This window comes from Jaculus jaculus, chromosome X, assembly GCF_020740685.1.
Source record: "Jaculus jaculus isolate mJacJac1 chromosome X, mJacJac1.mat.Y.cur, whole genome shotgun sequence".
Taxonomy (NCBI): domain Eukaryota; kingdom Metazoa; phylum Chordata; class Mammalia; order Rodentia; family Dipodidae; genus Jaculus; species Jaculus jaculus.
In genome coordinates this window covers 52,531,358-52,557,443 of record NC_059125.1, presented here as the reverse complement: position 1 = coordinate 52,557,443, position 26,086 = coordinate 52,531,358, and the positions used below count along the sequence as shown (strand labels likewise).

Genomic DNA, 26,086 nt, shown 5'->3' with positions numbered 1-26,086 from the left:
CAGAGTGAGACCCTACCTCGAAAAAAAAAAAAAAAACACAAAAATTGCTTGTTTGCACAGCCTGCCTGGCCTGGGTTTGTTTCCCTAGTACTTAACATAAAGCCAGATTCACAAAGTGACGCAAGCATCTGGAGTTCATTTGCAACATCAAAAAAAGGCCCTGGTGTGTCCATGTGTCCATACTTTCTCTCTCTCTCTCTCTCTCTCTCTCTCTCTCTCTCTCTCTCTCTCTCTCTCTCTCTCATTCTCTCTCACTTTTAAGTAATATTAAAGTAATTAAAAATGAGAGTAGAAACAGCAGCTGCTTCATAAGTTGATTTTGAGGATTATATGATGTAACCTGTGCAAGGCCTTTAAAATAATGACTATCAAACAGTAATCATCTTATATTTAATATATTTTTAAGATAAAGGAAAATGTGAGCTTATCTTAAGAAATCTTGGCTAATATAAGTACTCACAAGTAGATAATAGGGAAAGGAGATGATGATGAAGAAGAAGAAGAAGAGCTATGATGGCTAGAAAAATGTCATCCTAGAATTAGCATCCCTGTAAGGGAATGAGGTGTAATTGCAGGTAGCAATAGTTGGCAGTAGCGATACAGGTAAGCCTGTGCTTAAGCCATCCCTTTTGTATTTGAAGGGAGTGTCATAATGGATTCCTAATGCCTGTTAGACTGGCTAAGCCAGTCTGTTTGATACTAGGCTTTCTGATATGTGAGAGGCTGCCTCAGAGCCACGGTGTGCTCATTCCTACCCTTGCCAGCTGAACCCTCTAGCCCCAACTCTGCAAAATCTGGGGAATACTTACAGCGTATATTCAGACACTCTCTCTCATGACTAAAGAAGGTAGTTGTGGTTATGGCTATATGAAATAGAGCTGATATTCTGCTTTGTTTTTTTTTAATTTTAACTTTTTATTGACAGTTTTCATCCATAAACATAATGTATTTTCATCTTAATCCCATTACTTTCTTTTCCTCCTTCCTCTGAACCCTTCTTACCACTGAACCCCTTCTTCTTTCCAACTAGTCCCTCTGCTATTTGATGTCATTTTTGCCTTCCATTATCAATGATGACATGTTGATGGGACCAGTATTATGCAGGTCTTATACAAGTGATGGCAGACATTGTGGGTTTATAAATGCAGCATTCACTTCATGTCCAGAAGACAGCATTTCAGAGCTCTCCTTCCCATCATTTGGCTGTTACATTCTTTCTGCCACCTCTTCCACAATGTTCCCTGAGCCTTGTGATAGAGATGTCTCATTTAATACTGACCATTCAACTATCTCTTCTCAGCACTTTAACAAGTTTTGAGTCTTCCCAGCATATCCCATCACCATCTGCAAAAAGAAGCTTCTTTGACCAAAAGTGAGAGCAGCACTAATATATGGTCATAAACATAAATATTTTGAGAGAGATTTGATGTATACAGTATACTCTCTAGCCAGACAACAGTAATTAGCTTCCCCTCTATGGCCTATGATCTTCCCAACTGTTGCAATCAGGTTCACATTGCTGGAAGAAATCACCCAACCAAGAGAAGCTTGTGGAGAAAAGAGATTTAGTTTGGCTTACAGACTGAAGGGGAAGCTCCATGCTAGCAGGGGAAAATGATGGAATGAGCAGAGGGTGGACATCAACCTCCTGGCCAACAACAGATGGACCACACCAACTGGAGAGTGTGCCAAACTCTGGCAAGGGAACACTGGCTATAACACCCATAAGCCCACCCCCAACAACACACTGCCTCCAGGAGGCATTAATTCTCAAATCTCCATCAGATAGGAACCTAGCATTCAGAACACTTAAGTTTATGGGGGACACCTGAATCAAACCACCACCCCAACCATAGGCTTTTGACTAGGTTTTCAGTACCATACATGAATTCCCTTCCATAGAGTAGGCCTCAAATCCAATCAAAGAACATTTGGTTACCCCCATAACAGACATGCCACCACTATATCACTGTGTACATTTTGCTTGGCTGGCCAGTTGTATAGTCCATTGCTGGTTAAGCCTTTGATGGTTTTTCTCCCTCATCAGCCTGCATAGTACTTTTCAGAACTGTGGCAGCTAGTCAGCAAATCCTGGTCTTTCTGTAAGGACAAGGGTGGAGAACTAACTGGATTCTGCTCAATGATATTCAGAGAATTAAAATCAGCACACATATCCTACACACTTCATGCAAATTAATTTTGCATAGGTTACCACATCATTTCACTTAACACTTGCATGAGGCAACTTTACAAATTAGGAACCTAAGTCTCAGAAAGGTCACACATTTCACAATTGGCTAAGCTAGCATTTGAACATCAAAACAATTGGCATATGGGTGTCCACTGGGCATAGGGTATATTTCTGGGTGCTTTAGATGTATCAACCATTTGAGTCTTCCAGTGATCAAGAAATAAATACTCTGTTTGTGAATACACTACTGTATAGCTGGAGAAACTAAGATGAAAAGAAGTTGACACCACACAGTGAAGGGCTGCTATGGGGTTTGAAGCTGTGCCTCACCTCTAACTGTAGAGACCTTGCTCTGTAGTGTGCTATACTACCTCTCCATAAGTGAGTGCAAAGCTCAGGCTCTCTTATGTGGTAGGCAAGAAATCTTCTAGCAGTACCACTTCCACCAGGCAGGCAGCAAGTTCCACCACAATCCTCACCTGCTACCTGTTCTTGGAATTATTGCCTCTTGGGTTCGAAGACAGGCAGGCAATTTATAGTATCCTGTGTGGCTGGAGGATGGAAGCAAGGTGGAACTGGGAATTTGGGAAGGCAGATATGAGTGAGTAAAGGGTTTTATTAGGTTTGATTACTGCTGTTTTCTGAACATTATCGTATGGAAAGAAAATCCTGACACTGTAGCTGAACAAGTTATGGGGCCTTTGTTGGCAAGAAGATCTCTCTAGGGTTAAGAGACAGTATAAAATACAAATTATTAGAGATGCTCAGACGTCCCAGAAACAAGTAGAGGCTGCACTCTGGTTTTGTGAAAGATGGAGTCAGGGCATATGTCTCACCTTTTTCAAGGCTACAAATATCCGGAATCTTCTTGTATAATTATTTATTTGAGACAGAGTCTTGCCTAGGATGATCTCAAGTTCCTGAGCTCAAGGAATCTTCTTGCTTCAGCCTCCCAAGTGCTGGGACTGCAGAGCATTCTACATGCCAAGCACTGTGCCAAGTATTCCTTTCTCATAGCTCATTTGATCACCCTGACATCATTATTTGACAAAAAGCAAACTGAGGTTCAGGGAGGTGACAAAATGCCCCTTAAATAATACAGTTCATAAATGTTTTAGCCAGTATGATTGACACCAAAGGCATGCTTCATTCTGCTTCAGCAGATATCTTACCTCAAAGGGGAGGCTTGCTGGAGCAAAGGTGAAAAAAATTAAAAAAAAAGAAAGCTTAGAAGGGCCCTAGTGATAATCGTGCCAGAGAAAGAAAGCATCTGGAAGATCAGTGAGGCTTAGGAAACACTGCATCCCCACAGGCTAAGCTCTGAGCCTCTAGGTAGAGGGTGCTGAATACACCTCTAGGTAGAGGGTGAAGAATCTGCAAAGCAAATATGCATCCTGTAGTAGACTTGAAAAATAAGGTAGAAAATTTTTTACAAATGTCACATATGTCTTGGAGTAAAGAGCTGTTTGGGCATGATGATTAAAGAAAACATGCCCAGGTTGGAGATTCTCCTCCCATAGTATAAAAAATAATGCAGTCTTGTACTTGGTCCTTTAGACATGAACCCACCTCAGCCCTTGCCAACAGATAAGGGCAGAGGAGGAAGAGCGACTGAAGGTAGCTGGCATGTCTGCCCTCTGCTCACTCTGAAAGAAGGTTGCTTCAGTAGGAAACTCTGCCCTCAAAGCCCCCTTGAGTCCAAGGCTTCAAAGAAGATGTTTTCTGTATTAGTAGAAGTAAAGGGAATGAGCAGGTTCATTCCATAAAACAAACAAAAAGCCCTTCATCCCTCAATGCAGGAAAGAGGCAGAACAAACAGCAAACATGCTAAACTGGTTTTTGCCATGGTTCAGGAGGGTAACAGAGCAAGAGGGAAATTCAGTGATTCTTGCCTATGGTGTCCAGGTCCCTAAGTGCTTTCTAGGTGTCTATGGTACAGTAGCTCAGTAGCCCCTTCCCCAGCAGAAAGGCAGCCGTCAAGGTATACATTTCTGTAGCCTTTCTGGAAGGGGACATGGTATAGACAGAGATCCTGGCCAGGAACAGGCTCCTGACTGATATTTTTGAAACGGTCTAACTACCTGGCTGTTCAGAACCCCCTAACTTACCAGAATTTTCCTTTGCAGGAATTTCCTGGGGACAAATGGAAACCAATAACAGGAAACAGGAAGACTAGCCCGTCAGGGAGGTAAGCAACTGCTCAGGGAGTTGGGGTGATTTTGTGCCTCTGGGGTTTCTATAGAAATTGCCATGATCTTTGGTTTGCTTAATTTCCTTTGAGGAAACTGGTCTGGTATCCACACCAAGGACTTGGTGCCATAGATATAATCTAGTGTACCACCCTGCCCTCCCAATTGCTGGGTACAGATCCAATTGATTGTGTGAATATCTTGGAATAGGCAGTAGTCTGGCATTGTTGTGGGAAGTTGTGATACTGTCTTAGAGGCATAAGGTATCCCTGACTAGGCACACCCAAAGACATATAGGATCAGAATGTATTGGAACGAGTAAGAAGGAATAAACTGCCTGCCTTCCCAATGGCCATAGGCAATAGGAGCAAGTGGAGAAGAAAGAACATGGCCCTGCTGCTACTGCTGTGTCTTTGTCTCATGCTTGTTAGAGGGACCTGTTTCTTAGGATCTGCCAACATTCTATAAGTTGGGCTTGCTGAGTACTTAAGACTTCCCATTAGAACGAATTACAATAACCAGAGGTTACAATTCTTGCAGGAGTTGGCCTAGAATAAAAAGAAAAGGACTACTTTGCCCAGGGTTGAGAATCTACTCCTATAATGTGGGGATCATGGCACCTGAAATTAATGTTTCCTAGAAGTAAGGTGCCATTGGTTGATGGCCCTATATAACTTAGAGATATAAATCACCTTTTCCTAGGTTACTGTCTTTCATCTGGGCTGGAGCTTTTTCATGGAACATTTCAGCCATTTTTTTTCCCTCAGGCCAGATGATAAAAAGAGACCCCTCAAATATATTGAGTCTTAATTCACACTCCAGAATAAAGAAGTAGACAGAAGAGAAAGTTCCTAGTTGTTCCTCTGTCCTCCAAGGTAGAGGCCCTAAGAATATGGGTGAGAAGCTTGTTCTGCTGGTCCTGGAAGAGTCCAGAATTCTTTCTGGGTTCTGTATTATGTCCTGTGATTTGATGGTATAGTCTGGAAGTATTTTGGCTTTTCTTTGACTCCAATATCTTGGGAACTTACTAGTTTTACTATGTAGTGTGAAAGATGAAGAGACAAATATTTATTAGTCATCTACTGTCAGTCATTGGACTGGACCTTTTTATACTCAAAATCACATTTATTCTCTCATTTTGCTGCCCGTTTTATAGATCAGGTCCAGAGAGGTTATATAATTCAGCTGAGGTCACACAGACAACAAATGATAGTCCTAGGCTTCAGACTGTCTGACTACAAAGTTCATACATTTTTCCCATTATGCCTGCTTCAATTATAATCTACAATTAAAGCCTTCAGCAGATCCCTCAACATTTATGTCTAAGGAGTCTAGGCTATGGATGGTGATTCTATGACTCATTTTAATCCCCTGGCTCTGTAATGATTTATGTCATGTCCTTTAGAAAAACATTTCAGTCTAGTTATACTATCCAGTTTAATATGTTAGGCTGAGACCCTCAAAAAAGGAGATCATACTTTGGGCATAGCCTTATTCTATGAGCCTAACAGAGAAGTTACTCAAGTGATATTTATTATTTACTTGCCAAAGGAAGAAACAAAACCTGTCCACCACTAAATGGGTAAAAAGGCACAAAAGCAATAATGCTAACTAACATTTCTGGAACAACCCAGAGTCTTGTGCATGCTAGGCAAGTGCTCCAGCACTAAGCCTCACCCCCCAGTTACTAACTCTTTTTCAACTCAGTTCTTTATTCTAGGCATCATTCAAAGCATTCTAGAAGTCTTGATTTTCACCATAAGGTTGTGGGGTAGGTATAATTGGCCTCTCTCTCTCTGTCTCTCTCTCTCTCTGACAGAAGAAACAAAGGAACACAGAGATACATGTATTTGCCTAAAATTTCTCAGCTAGTAAGTTAACTAGACTACGCATTCTGCCTTCAGAGACACTATTCTACACTACAGTGTTCTCTAAAAATGCTTCTCCTACTGACAAGTCAATGAGGAGTCATTTTAAAAGCCTTGTTGTATTGCCTTTGCTTGGTGGGATGGGAAAAGTGGCTATAAGCATGGTATCTATCTGCCCTGTAGGGAAGAATAGCCCAGACAAAATTATGCAGAAGTGATAACATATTATCATTTGCCATGAAATGAGTTATACAACTTACGTTATGTTTAACCTCCCAACATTTCTGGGAGGTACAAACTACTAGACCAGGGTATACCAGTCTTGAGTGTTAAACATCTGGAGAACTTGTTGAAATATAGGAATGAGTTGGGCCTCGCCTACAGAAAGTCTGAGTCCGTGGGTATGCAGTAAGGCTCAAAATCTGCATTGATAGCAGGTTTCTTGAGTGATGTGGGTGCATTTGGTCCTGGGATCACACTTTGAGAACTACTAACTCATTTAAAAAAATCTGAGATTCAGAGAGGCTAACTTATCCATGCAACATCTGAGAGCTGATAAAGGGAAGAGCCCAGACTTCATGCAAGCTTTTCCTTACACAAGATGCCAGAAGATGAAACCCCATCAAACACATGGTTTAAACAAGAAATTCTTGGTCTGTGGTAAGGGGTCAATACATGATAAGTATTAATTGTGCTTTTTAGCAGTTCTCTGGTATATAAGAAAACTGAGTATTTGGAGCTGCAGGAGGGAAGGCACAGACAGGAGACAAAGCAAGATGTATTAAAGGAATCAATTCGACTGCTTATGTTCTGGCCTGCAAGTTAGTCCTGCTTGAATTCCATTCAAGTTATTCTATTTGTGAACAATGTGGCCTTAATAAGTACCTGCCTACTCTCCTCCTTAGCCCCTCTTCCACCCCTTTCTCAGAGCCCCTCCTCCACACCTCTCTCTCTGCTCCATCTCATTATATTTATGTCTTCTTTATGAGATAAGAGCATCTACATCAAATGGTTGTTATGAGGACCAAATGAGTTTTTACACACACACACACACACACACACACACACACACACACACACTGTTCAGAGCAAAACAAAACATCATCAATGCTAGCTATGGTTCTTAGGAGAGTGAGGAGCCTCAGTAACAAGTGTAGAGAACAAAGGTGACTGATAAAACCTTGGACCAGGATATGGAATCCTTGAGAATTAGGTAAAATTGCAAACATGGGAGCAAATCGCAATCATTGATGAGCAATAGATACTGAGTTACTATTGGTGAGAAGCTCTGTTGTATGATAACACAACATGGTGACTACAGATAGCAGTAATAAACTGTATATTTCCAAAAGCTAGAAAGGCTTTTAAGAGTACCCACCACAAATAAATGATAAAAGTTTGAGGAGATAGATTATTTTACCTGATTTAAACATTATGCATTGTAAAGACCAACCCTGTTTTATGCCTCCTTAACAGGTGTAACTTTCAGGATTTTATGTATCAGTCAAAATAAAATTTAAAAAGTTATCAGTCATGTAAGTGACTTAATAAATGTGGCTCTATAAGCAACTTGGCAGCATTTTCAAAGTACATGAGTTTGAGGGAGACCAATGGAGCTGTGATGCAGAGGTCATGGAGGAGCAGTAGAAATGGAGGAGAGAGGACACATAAGTGTGATGTTTTTGAAGAAAAAAAGTATTTATCCTAAAAATAATTGCAGGAAATTAAAAACACAAAAAGTAGCCTTATTTCTACTCTCTTAATATCCTTATTGTTTTCATTTCCTTATCAGCTTTATCTTTAGGCATGGAGATCATTTTTGGCATGGTTATAATAACTATGTAACTATGTTTTGTGTCCTGATTCCTCCTTCCCACACACACTAAGCATTGCTTGATAAATAATTTTTCTGTAACTATTTAGGCTTCCTCAATGGTTATAATTTTAATAGCTATATAATATTTTATCAGCTTATTGTGCTCTAATTTGCTTAATCATTCATAAATTGTTGGATAACTAGGTCATTTTTATTTTTTGCATAAAACAGTTATCTGGAGTTAGGATTACTAGTTCAAAGAATATGAATATTCTTATGACTCTTCATATATTTTACTAAACTGCTTTCCCCAGAAGGCATTTTACACTGTCATTTGCAATATATCAGGATACTACTTTCCTCCCAATTTTGTTGCCATGAAAATGTTTTTCTTTCCCTCATGTAATAGGTATAGATGGTAGCTATTACCATTTTAATTTGCTATGTTTAATGATTCCAGTTTGAACATTTTTCATGTATTTATTTAATATTAGCATTGCTTCTCTTGTGAATGGTTACTTCAGATTATTTCCTCACAAATATAGGATACCTTTAAGAGAAAAATTGTGGGCTAGGAGGTTTAGAACAAAGGAGATTAAGCAAAAATACCTCTGAGTCCCAGTGATTGGGGAGTGTTGCTGACATAGATGGAGCAGTTGGTAAAGAGAACTGGTTTGGAGGACAAGATAATACATTAGAATTGAGATATGTTATAGATGAAGTTAGGGAGGTATACAAGCAGATACTTTGGATGACACTTGGCCAATACTCAGCCAGGGGGTGATATAAAGAGTAGACAGTATGGAAAGCTAAATTACCAAGCAGCTCTGGTGGTAAAAGAAGAAATCTGCCAATGCACCACCATCATGGAAGAGAAGAGGTGACCATTAATGGCTTTGACTGTTTGGAATCACAAATTACCATCAAGAAAGCAAATTTAGAACAGCGGCTACCATAGACATTACACAGTATAATGGCTTATGAAGAAGAATTCAGAAAGAAAAATGAAATAGCTTTACACAACATAAATTCACCTGTTTTAGGTGTATAACTTGAAGACTTTTATAAACTCACAATGATGTACCCCACTACCATAAACCAGCTGTAGAACAATTCTGTCACTCTACAAAGTTCCTTCATGCCCACTTGTGGTCACCTGTCATTCCCACCATTAATCCTAAGCAATCACTCATCTATTTTTTTTGTCTTTGTTGACATGTCTTTTCTATATATTTCATTTAAGTGGAGTCACACCCAAGTGTGAGCTTTTGAGTCTGACTTCTTTCATTGAGCACAATGTTTAAGCTGCTCATCCAAGTGGTAGCATGTTTCAGTACTTTATTCCTCCTTATTGTGAAATAATATTTGGTTGTATGATTAGACCACATTTTGTCTACCCATCTATCCATTAATAGACATGTGGGTTGGTTCCACTTTCTTTGGTGAGTATTACTGTTATAAACATCCAGAGGTAGGAAGATCGCTGTGAGTTCAAGGTCAGCCTGAGACTACATAGTGAATTCCAGGTCAGCCTGGGCTAGAGTGAGACCCTACCTCGAAAAAAAAAAAAAAAAACTACCATATGATCAATCTATACTACACCTAAGTATATATGTGAAGGATTCTAAGTCAGCATGCCTAAGAGATATACCTGCACATCCATGTCTATTGCAACACTATTCACAACAGATAAGTTATAGAATGAGCCTAGGCAAGCAAAATAAGGAAGACTGAGAAAGACAGTTATTGCATGTTTTCTCCCATATGTCATGTGCACATGCACTTGCGTGCACGCACACACACACATACACATGACCCTAAAATTAATTTTAAAGAGAAAAATTATTTCAGACAAGATCAAAAGCACTAAGAGAGATTAATCCAGGGATGAAGATGATGTTTGGTAGGAACCATACTGATGGGATTTCCTCTCACTTTTTCTCACCATCATACACATGTGTTTTCGCATTATTGTATCATTTCTATCACAACCTGAATGATGGATGTGGGCAGTAAAATGTCTTCATGCTTGTGTGTGTAGTGTGGTGTGTGTGATGGTGTTGTGAAATGTATGCACATGTTTATGCAAATGTGTGTATTGCACACACAGGCATGCAGAGATAGAGGAGAATGTTGGCTGTGCTTATCACTTAACCTATGTATCTCCTTGAGAGAGGTCTTTTCCTCAACCCAGAACTGCTGTTGTTTAGCAAGCCACAAAGATTCTCTGATCTCTGTCCCCTATGGACTGGGATTACAGATGTGTGGCCAAGCTCACTGTTTTTCCTGAGTTCTGGTGCAGTTTCCAGCCCGAGAGGCTTTCATACTTAAGAAGAAAGCAGTCTTAATGCTGATCCATCTCTCCAGCTCTCAAAGTATAATCTTGAGCCACACTAACTAGAAGCTCTACAAAGAACTGACAATTGTAGGTAGTTATACTTGTGGTTGTTTCTTTCCACTGTTATTTGGTTAACACATAGAGAATGCAAGCTTATTTTTATACTGGTGAGAGGGAAAACTTGAGAGTGGATATATTGGGGGGGGGATATATGTAATCCTAGGTATTTTAAAGTAATGATACATTTTTATGGAGTTTATCTCTTGGTCTTCTGTGCTTAAAGTTGCCTGCTGTTATTCTTTCCATTATTGTACTTTATAATGTATAGAGTATTTTTGATATACTAAGCCACAGTTAATCCTAACGACATCTTAAGATGAAGCTTTATTTTTCCTGTTTTACTGGTGAGGAACCTAAAATTCAGGAAAGCTATCATTATACTATTACAAGCAAGAAAAATATATAATATCTGGAATGGAGATATGGCATAGCAGTTAAGGTGTATGCCTGCAAAGCCTAAGGACCCAGGTTCGATTCTCCAGGTCCCACATAAGCCAGATACACATGGTGGCACATGCATCTGGAGTTTGTGCACAGTGGCTGGAGGCCCTGGCATGCCCATTCTCACTCTCTCTATCTTTTTCTCACTCCCTTTCTCTGTCTCAAATAAATAAAGAAAATATATAAATAAAATGTTAAAAAGAAAAAAATGCCGGGCATGGTGGCACATGCCTTTAATTCCAGCACTCAGGAGTTAGGAGAATTTCCGTGAGTTTGAGACCACCCTGAGACACAATTAATTCCAGGACAGCCTGAGCTAGAGTGAAACCCTACTTCAAAAAACCAAATACACACACACACACACACACACACACACACACACACACACACACATTTATTCTGACATTTCTTATTTATTAAATGTCAAGCTCTTATATACACTTACATTAATCACATTAGTTATTATTCCTAATGACTCCATGAAATAGTTACAATTAATTGACCTAGGATTCAGATGAATAAACTGGCTCACAAAGTGTCCAGGGTTAGGTGCCATCAGACACCAGATTCAAGGGTTTATATCCAGTTTCTCTCAGCTAAAGTGCTCTCTTCCTTTCCTTTGTCGTGCTCCATCATGAGTCAAGTATGGGATATGGAAGGTTTAGGAGTGACCAAGACCATGCAAACCACTCTGAGGCAAAGATGAAAGCTATTATTCGTGAAAAGCATGAGCTGCCAGGGCTGACTCACAAGAGAGGAGCACAGCCAGCCTGAGTTTTCAGGTAGTGGGCTTTATATGAATTCTTTAGTTGGGGGGAAGGTGAGAAAGGAAAAAGAACTCGTTTGTTAAGTTGAATAGAAAAGTTCCTTCAGGGGAGATCACTACATTAACCATTTAAAATAGCTAGGGTGTGACACCAGAACAGTGACCATATAACTTAGGAGATAAGGGGGCAGGAAACCATGACCTCTGGCATTGTTAGGCAAGGTGGGGATAAAGACTGGGTGGTTTCTTGAGGAATGTGGATAATCTACTTTCCTATGCTTCTGTCACCATTCTGCTGACCATAGTGACTCCATTTGGGGAGCCTATCCTGACCTAACAGGGTGTACTTCCTATTTGCATCTGAATAGAAGGAAATGGATAATTCTAAGTTGAATCTGATTATATGAAGAAGAGCATATTTATTACATAAGAATGTAACCTTTAAAAGCATGAAGGATTTTTTCACAAGTGTGATAAAGTGTGTTTAAATATTGGGTAGTAATTTAACGTTAGGCCCACAAAGCTTATTTAAGGAATCTTATTCTAATGGGAGAAATAAAGTAAAAAATAAGTATATATCTATATACTGCTTCATTTTGGAAAGGCTTTATAAGATAATGATTCAGTTTTGCCTGAGCTAATATACAAATTCAGTGTGCTACAATTAGAAGCAGCATGGAATACTTTATAGAACTTGTCAGGGTCATAGTGAAATATGTATGTAAGAAGGGGGCCATAATACCAAAAGTAATGATAGTGGACTTACTGTAACTCTCAGATTTTAAAGCCCCTTGTAACATGACTGTAATGAAAAACATGTGATAGTGGATTAAAAAATGTCAAACAGGGGCTGGGAAAATGGCGCAATGATTAAAAGTGCTTACTTGCAAAGTCTGCCAGCCCAGGTTCAATGCCCCAGCAACCAGAGAGAGCCACAAAATCAGATGAAAAGTGGCATGAGATCCTGTCTCAAACAAGGTGGAGCACCATCGAAACTGTCCTCTGACCTCCACACATGCACCATGGCATGCACATTCATACATACACACACACACAAATAATTGTTTTTAATTGGCTTACTTTAAAAAATGTCAAATAGTGAAGTAGAAAGAGATTCTAGGAACATGCGATTTGGAAGATACAGACCATGCTTGGGTTAGAAATACACATGACTACACCCAGCTGTTTGTGTGGGTTCTGATAATCTATTGAGCGTGCCCAGACCCTCATGCTTGCACAGGAAGTGCTCTTAACCACCGAAGTATCAACATGGAAAATAATCAACTTCCATATCACATAGCTTCCTTAGTCCATAGCATATAGTGTCTAGAAATGCCAGTGGAATAGCATATTTATTCCAGTCATAAGTACAAGAGAAATTTGTATCTATTAAATAGCAGGTCTCATCGGAGACAAGTATTAGAAAAGCTAGAAAAACACTCTTGTACAACAAAATTTAATGAAACTATAAACTTCAAAATGAGGGGAAATGTCTGTGATCAACATCATCAATATCAGTTGCCTGTCCAAAATATATCAACAATGGATACAGGTATGGAGAATGGGCTTGAAGATTTGATTTTGTAAGTGGGCAAGAAAAATAAACAACTGGCTGTGCACATTTGGAAGTAAAGATAGTAAAATCATTCCATAGAAAAGTACAATCTTCCCATCAATTAAATAAATACAAATGAAAAGCTGCTTCAAGGCAATGCCATCTTCATATTAAATTATCAACAACAATAGAAATGATGACTATAAATTACAAAACCTTTCTTTGACAATGCTGTATGGGAACCATACTGGAAGCAGTACAAATTAGTTCAGTTACCCTAGAGGGCAGTTCTGAAAATATGTGGAAAGAATACAATACTTGACATACTCTGATCCAGCATCCCTCTAAGAAAAATTAATTTCTTTAAAGATTTCCATACCAGTGGTACTTATAACCATTGCAAGAGATTACTAATCTGTTATTCCATCTTGATAGGGTAGGATAGAATTTCCATTCACAATTACAGATATACAAATACTAAATCTGACACAGAAATGGGTACTTATCCTAACATTAACCCCTAGAAAATTTATCGCTAAACCACACGTTGAATCTAATTGTACCTATATGCAAAGAAAAATTCAGGAAGGACTCAGCTAGCTGTACATGAATGCACATGGTATTCTTTTGGTACATATCAAAATGTTTGAATTGATAAAAAAAAATCTGGAGAAGTGGCAAACTACATTAATTTGATTTAGGTCAAGGAAGATAGAGCTCAAAGGCTTTTGGAAAAATCCCTATGTCAATGACAGACTAGTTCTTTCTAGACATGTTTGATCACACTGCTGCCTAGAATTTGGTTTGCTAGATTTCTCCATCAACCAGCACTCCTGGTATTTAAATCTATGAGAACCTTTGTGTATCTCCACATATGTCAACACCACTATCACTGTTGCATTACATTTGTATTGTATTATCTGGTTCAGCATCATCAATTTCTTGGGAATTTTTCATTCTTTTCACTTCAATCACCAGCACTAGTTTGTATTTCAGCACCCTGCAGACAAAGAAACACCTTCTTTCTACCTCAGTAACTTGTATATGTATGGATACCTTGACCACAAGTAGAGATAAGGGTTCCTTGGGGGTGGGGAATGAACTAAACTTTACCAGTACAGCTCCAACAAAACAAGAGCTCTTGGGGACTGGAGAAGGATCAGGATGAGTCCTGCCACTTGCATTTGCTGTTGCTGGGTTTACTGTTCTTTACTGGGAGTCGAGAGCAAGGAGCAACAACAGCATCAAGCTCTCTGGGTCCTCCTTCCTCCTGGTGTCTCACTTCCTGGATCTTGCAAGTATTTCCTTCAGCAATAACCTGGGAGTGGTTGTTTCTTTTGGAGCAGTCTTATCTTTTGGCTGCTGAGGGAAGGGAAGGGGGAGAGGGATTGGACCTGTGTGCTCACTACTGGGATCCTGGAATGCCAAGCTATTGTGGTGAGCTTAAAAATAAAACTTCCAAGCAAGAAAACTTCAAAAGGGATGAGGAAGAGGCAGGAGAAAATTTTTTTTGTTTCTGCCAGTAATGGTCTTTATTTTTAATTAAGCCCCCTCAAATCTTTTAACAAAGGGGAAAATGTATTTGTCAGGAGAAAAGGCAACCTGTGCCAAGAGGAAAAGAGAACAGCCCAAGCCTTGGCAGGAAATTTGCTTTTGTTTTTGAGATGTAGTCTCTTTGCTGGTATCAACAAAGCCCTTTCCTCTTAATTTAGTTAACATGTTTTCTCTCCTTTCTTCAGTGAGGAAGTAAAGTCCTCATAGATACCTGGAGACAGGTGTATTGCAAGTCCCTTTTATTCTGGTCTACCTGTGTTGGGACTGTCCCTCAGAGCCAGACAAGGCAAATTCCAGGCTGGACACTGTGCCTTCTTACTTGCCAGACAAAATATTTGTCCTTTCTAAGCCTCGGGGTTTCCATCTATAAACTGGGCTATAGTGCCTAGTTCCATGTGTTGTCATGAAGATTAATTGAAATACATGCATGAAGTGACTTTCCACTCCATCCCTTCACTCCTGTGCCCTCCCCCAATGTAGCCTACTTTCTGTGTTCATACATGTATCTTTTTGTTCTCCCCTCTTTTCTAAACACTTCTTGTCCCCCTCTTGTGCTCTTCTATCTAGATTCATAACCTATACTCACAATCACATCCCTCTCTCTCTCTCTCATATATACACACACATACTTAGACAGAAGTTAGGATCTAGAACATGTGAATTTTGTCTTCCTGGACCTGAGTTACCTCAGTTAGTCTATATTTTCCGCATCTATTCATTTTCCTGAAGATTTCATGGCTTCACTTTTATTTACAGCAGAGTAAAGTTCCATTGTGTATGTGTATCACATTTTCATTATCAAGTAATGAACTGAATATCTAGGTTGATTCCATTTCCTTGTGAACAGAGCTTCCAATTGACTTGGCCTGTTTAGAACCATCCTGAATATTGAAGAGCCACTTACATCAGAGTGGCAGAAACAGGAGTGAATCTAGAAATGGAAAGAGCCACCCTTAATCATGTTATCTCAGCCAATATATGGATAAGACATTGCTTCAATAGATTCTCACCAAACATTATCTTATAATCAATATATCAATATCTTATAATATGGCCAGATCAAAAGGGAACAAAGCCACATACAGCTTTGGTCTTCCTGGCACTAGTACCTGAAGAAAAAAAGTGTTGAAATGGGACACTTTGGAAGATACTGCTGCATTTCATATGATCTAATGCAAAAAGAAAGGTAGAAAATGGGGAGAGATGCAGGGACAGAAGGTAAGAATGAGCAACTCAGTATGTGTAGTGAAGAGTGGAGACAGGATTAATAGCTTGGAAACCAGCCTAATTGGAACAAATGGCTGTGTGGCCAAACAACAACCCTTACACCCTTTTACTATGGACATTTGTTTATGTTACATGGTCCCTGAACTACTTTCTTAAAATATTTTTAGTCAGTTATTTAAAATTCAGATTTCTAAGGCCTATGACAAAGATTTGAAATCCCAGTTTTTTGGATGGGGACCAGGTGTTTACATTTTAAACAACTTCCCAGGTAATTCAAAATAGGAGTCACATTGACTAAGGACTTCTGTCCAAGACCAGGAGTTTTCAACTTTTGGCTCATGCACCATTTTCATAAAGATGGATCTGAATTTGGACCTTCAACATGTTTCTTATATGTACTAATGTCTGTCTGTTTGTCTGTCTGTCTTTCTTTCTTTTTCTATTTTTGGTTTGCAAGTTAGCGTCTCACTAGCCCAGGGTGAACTGGAATTCACTATGTAATCTCAGGGTAGCCTCGAACTCACTGTGATCCTCCTACCTCTGCCCCCCATGGTGCACCACTATGCCCAGCCTAATTTCTTTAGAAAATAACATTTATTTATTTATTTATTTATTTATTTATGAAACAGACAGGCAGAGAGAGAGAGAGAGAGAGTGAGTAAGTATGGGCCCACCAGGGCAAGTGTTTGGATCTTAGTTTGAAGAAGGAATATCATCACATTTTAAAAGCCTAACTACAGTGGGAAGATGACTTATACTCTGAAGTGGAGGAAAAGAGAACCACAAAGGTCCCAGTGTTATTGTTAATAATGATCCAATCCTCAGGATTTAGGTAACAAACATTAGAAAATGTATGAGGCTTTATTTTGACTCATAATTTTGAAAGTTTTAGTCTAGTATCAATTAACCCCATTGCTTTGGACCTTTGGTGGCACAGTATATCATGGTGGGGACACATGATGTAGGAGGGCTGTTCATTTCATCTTGGGTGTAAAAGCAAAAGATGAGCATCCCATAGTTTCCTCTGAGGGCACATGTCCAATGACATATGTTTTCTTAGTAAGCCCTACCTCTACAAGTTTTCACCTATCTGAAGCACTAAGCTTGAAACTAAGTCTTAACACATGGGCCTTTGGGGTGGATTCCATATCCAAACCATAACAACTAGAAAGAGGTGTCTTATGGAAGCAACATATCTTTTGGGAAGTGTAGCTAAGAAAGACTTCCAAAAGGCACCAGCCTTGATCATAGCAATGACACACAGTGAGCTCATTTGAAGGAATACAATGCTGTTTGAGTGCCATATCAGACATCAGCCCAGTAATAAATTGAGAAGGTATGATAACATTGATCAAAGAACTCATTTCTATGACCTTGCATCAACTTAAAAAAATCCCATTTTTATACTTTTTCTACAAACACAGCCAGCCTACAAACTACCCCCTGCACCTCAATTAGGTAGGTTCTAGAGAAGTTGGAAGCTACTGTCTACCTTACCTGTGATTGTAGTTACCTGTTTTGTCACAGGGAAAACATCAGCCCAGAAGCAGCTTATGGGAGGAAAGGGTTTATTTCAGGCTTACAGAATCCAGGAGAAGTTCCATCATGGCAGAAGAAGCTGGTTCACTTGTGCAGATCTATAGCAAAGAGATAACAGTTAGCCCCTACAAGCACAAACAGCCAGAGCTCAAAATCGCTCTTTATATACCTTAGGTCTAGACTAAAAGATCCACCCCCAGTCACACCTCCTCAGCAGACAGCTGGAGTCTGAAGTTGTAAGCTTAATCAGAAATACCTCAGACTGGGTTGGAGAGATGGTTCAGTGGTTAAAGTGCTTACGTGCAAAGCCTAACAACCAAATTCAATACCCCAATACTCACAAAATGGAAAGAAAATAATTCATGACAAGCAGAGAATTCAGCTGGGCAGAGATCAGCCTCAAAAACTAAAGCCAAAACAAACAAGCATACAAAAAATCCAGAGGGCTGGAAAGATGGCTTTGAAGTCAAGCCTGCAAAGTCTAAGGACTCAGGCTTGATTCTCTAGTACCCATATAAGTCAGATGAGTAGGGTGGCGCATGCACCTGGAGTTTGTTTGCACTGCCTGGAGGCCCTGACATGCCCATTCATATACTCTGTCTCTCTTTTGGCTTTTCGAGGTAAGGTTTCACTCTACCCCAGGCTGACCTGGAATTCCCTATGTAGTCTCAAGGTGGTCTTGAACTCAGGGCAATCCTCCTACCTCTGCTTCCAGCGTGCTGGGATTAAAGATGTGCACCAACATGCCTGGCTCTGTCTCTCTCTATCTGCCTCTCTGTCTCTCAAATAAGTTAAAAAAAATATTTAAAAAAACAGAACATTCAAAAGCACAAAAGGCGTGAGGTATAGGAATGGTAGAATCTTCAAGGACATTATAAAACCATAAAAGGGGTCTGTATTTTATGAATAATATAGATTTATGCAGGGAAATATATAATCAGATTTATGTTTTATTTTATCCCTGAATATTACTAATTTTGGGGATTTCTATGTTTCTTTTTATTGACATATATTTATTGTACATAGAGATGAGTTTCATGCAGAAGATTTATTTCAAGTATATTAGGTACTTTGATCTCATTTAACTGAAAAAAATAGTATTTGATGTAAGCACATGTGCTCTCACACACTAGCTAGAAGAACTTCATCAGTACAACGTTGTACAGAAAATTTTAGCACGTCCTTGTGTGTATTTCCAGAAAATTAATGTATATAAATATGTTTACACATTTTTCTATTCTATATCTTTTTTTAGTTTGGTGATTTTTCTATAGGTCACATCCAGATCTACATTAACTGAATAGCTCTATATCATTCATATTTGGCTATTTTAAATATTTTATTTTTATTCATTTATTTGAGAGAAGGAGAAAGAGGCAGACAGAGAGAATGGGCATGCCATGGCCTCTAGCCACTGCAAACAAACTCCAGATGCAAATGCCACCATGTGCATAAGACTTATGTGGGTACTGGGGAAGAACCTGGGTCCTTTGGCTTCATAGGCAAGCTCCTTAACCCCTAAGCCACCTCTTCAGCCCTTAGTTATTCTTATTTTACTTAATTAGTAACTATAGAAAAGCATTTAGTGTTTTTCCGCTCTTGTAATTGCACACAAAGCTATGATAAATATCTTTATGGACATGTCTTATTTTATCACTTTTCATCTGCTACTGTTCCTGGCAATTCTCACTTTACTTTTCCCATACGAGATTTAGAATAATGTTATAACATACCATTTGTTGACAATTTTATTGGGTTTGCATTAAGTTTATTGGTGGTTAATTTAGGTAGAGTTGGCATCTTTACAATGCCAAGTCATCTGTGCTATGAAAATGTGTATCTTTTCATTCATGTACATCTTGTTTTATGCCCCTCAACAGAATTTTAAAGTTTTCTGAATGTAGGCCCTGAATATTCCTTGTTTAGAGTTATTCCTAGGCAATTTATCTTTTTTACTTGTTGTACCAAATGTGATTCTACCATGCATTATACCTTCTGATTGGTGCATTCATAGGAAAGTTGTTGAATTCTATATATTCATGTTGCAACCTGACACCTTATTGAATTTTCCTGCTGTTGGTATTAGGTTTGCAGTTATTTCTCATGAATTTTCAATAAGTAATATTATCTATTTATAATACTATCTTCTACTTCTTACATATTTATCATGTCAAATTATACATACATATACATAAACATAAACATATACATATACATATACATATACATACATATATATATATATACTTTCTCCAAATAATATTAAATGCTAGCAAGGAAAGTAGGCAGTTTGGCCTTGTTCTCAGTTTTCATAGGAATGTCTCCAATGTTTTGCCACTAAACAGAATGTTGACTTTAAAAAAAAATATGATGCTGGACTCATTGGCAAACACTTGCCTAGAATATACAGGTCCTGGATATAAGTCCTTAGTACTGCATTAAAATTAAAAATGTATGATAGTAATGATGATTTTACAGAAACAACCATATTTCCATGCTAGTTGCATTTTTAAAAAATATGGAAGTGTTTTAGAATTGTGATTAAATATATTTTTAGAATTAGGAAAATTGTCTTATGGAATTTATCCTTTGATTTATTAGTATTGCCAACTATGTGAAAACTAAGCCAATATTTTACTTCTAAGATGAATCTGCTTATTTATGGTGCATCAGGTTCACATTGCCAGTATTGTTCTTAAATTTTTGCATCAATATTCTTAGATGAACTTGGTCTTTAGCTTTCTTTTGTTTATTTCCAAGTTGTTACCACTTAGAATCAATATTAGGCAGGGATCTTTCTTCTCTAATATTTTAGAGTCTAGAAAGTATAAAAAAATTAATGTTTAATGTTCCTTGAAAGTTGATAGTACAACCTAAGGCTATGTGAAGGTGCAGTAATTTGGTTTAATCTGTCATTATTTTTTCTATGATAACTATTGGGTAGTCCCTTCTCTCACCCATTTATGTAATTTATATTTGCTTAGAAAACTGTTCTAAGTTTTCAAATTTATATTTATGCTAAAAAGTATCCTCTTGTGTATTTACTCTGTCATTGTAGTTATTTCTCCATCTGTAACATAGTATGTTTTTTGTATTTTTAAGACTAGCTTTGGTTTTTATTATTAGTTCTGTTACATATTTGATACTGTATTTGTTTCTGTCAATATTTTTTAACAAAACATAACTTTTAAAGGAAATCTTGTGAAAAAGGCTTTTGAAAAAATATGAAGAGAATGAACTAAGATAAAATATGCATAAGCTGCTATATTTTAATATTTTTCTGTTTAGGTTAACTTTTAGATTGCTTTCTTATTGTATTTATTTTTTTTAATTATTTATTTATTTATTTGAGAGCGACAGACACAGAGAGAAAGACAGATAGAGGGAGAGAGAGAGAATGGGCGCGCCAGGGCTTCCAGCCTCTGCAAACGAACTCCAGACGCGTGCGCCCCCTTGTGCATATGGCTAACGTGGGACCTGGGGAACCGAGCCTCGAACCGGGGTCCTTAGGCTTCACAGGCAAGCGCTTAACCGCTAAGCCATCTCTCCAGCCCCTTATTGTATTCATTTTATTAATTCACCTATTTTATTTTATTCATTTATTTTTGGTTTGTCAAGGCAGGTTCTTTCACTCTCGCCCAGGCTGACGTGGAATTCACTATGTAATCTCAGGGTGGCCTCGAACTCACAGTGATCCTCCTACCTCTGCCTCCCAAGTGCTGGGATTAAAGGTGTGCACCACCATGCCCAGCAATTTACCTATTTTGATTTGTTCTTATCTCTTAACATAAGTACTTAAGCCTGAAATTTTTCCTTAGACTACTGCTTTAGCCAAGCATATTCCCTACTTTCTGATTTTTCAGGAGGTGGTTTGAGGAGGGGTCTCACTCTAGCCCAGACTGACCTGGAATTCACTCTGTAGTCTCAGGGTGGCATTGAACTCATGGCGATCCTCCTACCTCTGCCTCCCAAGTGCTGGGATTAAAAGCGTGCACCACCACATCTGGCTATGAGTTTTTTTAATTAAATGTTTATTTATTTATTAGAGACAGAAAGAATGGGCATGCCAAGGCCTTCAGCTATTGCAAACAAACACTAGATACATACACCAGCCTATGCATCTGAGGAATCAAACCAAGGTTCTTTGGCTTTGTAGGCAAATGCTTTAACTGCTAAGTCATCTCTCCAGCATCCCCTTCTTTTTTTTCCCTTTGGTCCACAATGAGGAGGGAAGGAGAAAGAAAAAGAGAGAGGGGAAAAGGGGGGAAAATTCAGGATAATCTTCATTATGTATTCTACTTCTTTGTTTTACTTACTGGTTTTGCCTTTAATTCAACTTTTTTAATAGTATGAGTGTCATAACTTGTTTTTTAAAATGTTGACATTAATTCATTTATCAAACATTTTTATTGAACACCTACTACTTACTGAGCCCTGAAGACCAGGAAAGTAAAACAGACAAAAACCCTGCTCTCTTGGAGCTTACATTTTAGAGAGAAGAATGCAAAACTAACAAGTTAAACTAGTTTTGTGACATAGTATGTGTTTCAGGGATGCATATACAGTAGAATAAGTACAACTGAGGATAAGTCATCTGTAATCAGGAAGGAAGTCTGTGCCTGGTATTTATTTGTCTTCCTTTAACTTTCTACTCACTACTTTCTGTTTATATGTTTTCCTTGAGGTAATAGGCCAAGTTGGACAATTTGTGCACAAGGGTTCTTCAGGTAGGCTAAGGCCCTAATGAAGAGAATAGAGGTATCTTGCTATAAATTTCTGATCCACGTGAGTAAGGACTTAGCTAGTGTGGGAGGTGGACATGAGAGAAGGACATTCGCTTTCCATTCACTCTGAGCTTGGCTAGTACTATGTATATTATAATTTTAAAGAAATATTCCCAGTCTTCATACTGATCATTAAATGAATATTCTGCCTGGTGATCCAGTTGAACCTCTGGATCTGAGGCTTAGATGGCTTACCTCTTTACACTTAGCTGATGAGATGTCATTTAACTTTGATAGCTCTTATTAAGTACACGTTTGACATTTTATACATATTCATAAACTTGGACTTTTTCTTTGGAAATTTTCTTCAATAATTTAAAAAATTATGTTATCATGTTTAAAATGTTTCAGATTCCTCATAATATACATCTATACATATAATATTTATAGGCATATAACATACATATAGTATATTAAATATATATGTGTGTGGATATATATATATATATATATATATATATATATATATATATATATCTCCTTAACTCTTAATCATGTACTTATTCTGTTATATAATTAATGTAACTCCAAATGGCATGGATATCTGCAGTTATCTCAAAAATACTTACTATATAATCTTTATCTTCTTATTTTATACAAATACATATTTATGTTTTTATAGATAGTCTGTTTTGTTTCTGGGTTTTTTATTTTGTTCTGTTGTTCAATAGCCTACTTCTAATTACAATTATTTTACAATATCTTTAATCCCTTTTTTATCATGCTTCAATTCTTCTGTAGCAGGTTACTCTTTAATACTCTGCCTTGTTTTAACTTAATTTTCACAAAAATCTATAATGATTCCTGTTAACATTTCTAATTATCATATATCAGAATAAAATATTTTAAATCCACAGTAGCAGATACTTGTGAATGGCTTGCTTGATGTTTTTGTCTATTAGAAATGTAAGAACAGAGGCACTGTATGTATCTCATTCATGATGTAGTTTGCATTTAGACAAGCAGTAGGGAAATGGACATGAAAAATGACACAAACAGGTATTATTTCTTATGAAAAATTCATGAACCTTAGGTAGTAAAGTATTCAAATGTGCTAATTCTGGATGGCCAGTGGGAATGTGTCTAACTGTACTTTTTAATTTTTTTTTATTTATTTGAGAGAGGGAAAGAGAGAAAGAGGGGGAAAGAAAGAGAGAGAGAATGAGCACACCAGGGCCTCTAGCCATTGAAAACAAACTCTAGTCACATTTGCCACCTTGTGCATTTGCTTATGTGAGTACTGGGGAATTGAGCCTGGGTCCTTAGGTTTCACGGGCAGGTGCCTTAACTGCTAAGCCATTTCTCCAGCCCCTCTGTACTTTTTTAAACAATAGAAATTTGTCATAATAAAAAGGGAAATGAACAGATAGATATAATCAGTCTTGTAAACACCAGAACAGCATATCCAGTCTGAGTGTTATATACAGACTGGAGGAGTGTGTACATGTGTAGACTTTGGAGATTTATAGCTCTAGCACTTATGAGCTTTCTGTCCCCAGGTAAGTTACTTAGCCTATCTCTGTCTCAGTTTCCCAACTTGTAAAATCTGAACTGTAATAGCCACTTCCTAGTTTTATTGTGAAGATTACATAAATGAAGACATGGAAAACACTTCAGATAATGTCTGGCACTTAGTATCTACAAAGTATGAGTTGTCATTATTATATTGTTATTACTAGGTTCATTTCATTTTCTACACTAATTAGTGTCTTACATCAATTTTAAATTTTACATAAATGGTGTCATCCAAAATATAGACCTGTCCACTACATACTTGTCTGAGTCAACCCTCATCTGCTGTTTTGCAGGGAAATGGCACATCCTAAAGGCAGCTTTTTGTGGACCAATCCCTTCCATACTTGCCTTGAGAACCCAGCACTGGACTTGTCAAGCCACCGAGCAATTTCTTCCCTTGACCTTCTCGGAGACTTCAAACTTGCCTTTAAAAAGACAGAAGAATCTTCAGTTTATGACGATGCGAGTTCCCTTGCCTCCATGTCTCGTCCACTGCGTAGCCGAGCCTTTTCAGAGAGTCACATCAGCCTAGAGCCTCAGAGCACTCGGGCCTGGGGACAGCATAGAAGGGACCTTTTCACTAAAAGTGATGAGACTCAGTCAGATCTTCTTGGGGCCCGGAAGAAGGCCTTTCCTCCTCCTCGCCCTCCTCCTCCCAACTGGGAAAAATATAGACTCTTCCGTGCAGCCCAACAGCAGCAGCAGCAGCAGCAGCAGCAGCAGCAGCAGCAGCAGCAACAGCAACAGCAACAGCAGCAACAGCAGCACCAAGAGGAAGAAGAGGAGGAAGTGGAGGAAGGAGGAGAAGAGGAGGAGCGACCACCTCAGTATTTTAGTTCAGAAACCATTGTTTCCTGTGCCCCCAATCCTGAGGAGAGCCTGGAGCAGCCACAAACCCTGAGGCAGGGTCACTCGGAGGTATCAAGTCAGGGCTCACAAAGCCTCCCAGAGCAAGAGTCCTTTGCTTTGCATACCAGTGAATTCCTGCCTCCTATAAGGGGCCACCGAGGATCCCAACCTGAGCAGGTTCAGCCTCCTTGCTATGGAACTCGTGGGCTGTGGAGGACCACAGAGAAGGAAGCTACTGAGTCCCCCAAGTAAGTGTTTGTGAAAGACGGGTCTCAGAAGATGGGCATCATGAACTTGAATTTCATCTCTACAATTTGCTAACTGTCTGACCTGGAGCTGGTCAATTAAACTACTTCCAGCCTCAGTTTTCCTAACTGGAAAATTAGCCAGATGATACATGTTCCACTACACCTGGTTGTGACTATTAAAACAATGTGTGATGGAGCTGGAGAGATGGCTCAGTAGTTAAGGTGCTTGCCTGCAATGCCTAACAACCTGGGTTTGATTCCCCAGTATCCACATAAAGCCACATACAAAAAGTAGTGCATGCATTCAGAGTTCATTTACAGTGGCTAGAGGCCCTACACTCAATAATTCACTCCCTCTCTCCCTCTCTCTCCCTCCCTGTCTCTCCTTTCCTCTTCCCTCCTTGAGCCAGGCACTCTGAAGGCAGAGGTAGGAAGATCGCTGTAAGTTCGAGGCCACCCTGAGACTATATAGTGAATTCCAGGTCAGCCTGAGCTAGAGTGATACCCTACCTCTAAAGACCAAAAAAAGGAAAAAAAAAAAAGATAATGTGTGTGAAAGATTTAGATACATGCCTAGTACATAGTAGGTATTCTGTAAATGGAGACATTATCTTTTTATACTTAAATATCATTATTAAAATGTGCTATTACTTCTCAAAGTTTCTTTAAGATCACTATCTGGCCCTTGATCCTCAAAACATTAAACCTTTCTTGCCTGTACTGGACCTTTCCCATCAACCTAAAACAGTATCTTTTCTTCTTTTTGCTATGTCCTTTAAACTTTTAGGCCAACCCCAGTATCAAAGGTGCTCCTGGGGCAGGGCACACATGCTCTGACTATTCCTTATAATTGCTAAAGGCACTGTTCATCTGTTCCACCTCCATCCCCTTGTTTCTCTTTTTCTTTGTATTTGTTTGGCAGCAGGAGGCGGCAGTTGGCAGGGTAAACTGCTTGGGCAGGTAGGTCAAAGCAGGAGTATGGAGTGCTGCTGTCTGTCCACTGTGTGGTGCTCATCTGTGTATCACAGTGCCTGCTTGTACTTTTGGCTTCCAAACTAAAGCTCTAGGACCTCGATTGCTCAGTGCTTTGGCTCTCAGCTCTGCCTGCACTCCTTCAGAGAGCTCATCTGTGGGTATGTGTCTCCT

The 26,086-nt window shown here is 38.8% G+C and overlaps 1 protein-coding gene across 3 annotated transcripts in view; it reads left to right on the top strand.

The window, feature by feature from the left end:
* Nucleotides 1–26,086, top strand: part of Shroom4 (shroom family member 4) — a 235,121-nt gene that overhangs the window by 193,229 nt on the left and 15,806 nt on the right. For all 3 annotated transcript variants that reach the window (XM_045140084.1, XM_045140086.1, XM_045140085.1), the window contains 2 exons: nucleotides 4,318–4,379; nucleotides 24,137–24,940. In XM_045140084.1, coding sequence (XP_044996019.1) covers nucleotides 4,318–4,379; nucleotides 24,137–24,940 — 866 coding nt within the window. The remainder of the gene's footprint in view (nucleotides 1–4,317; nucleotides 4,380–24,136; nucleotides 24,941–26,086) is intronic.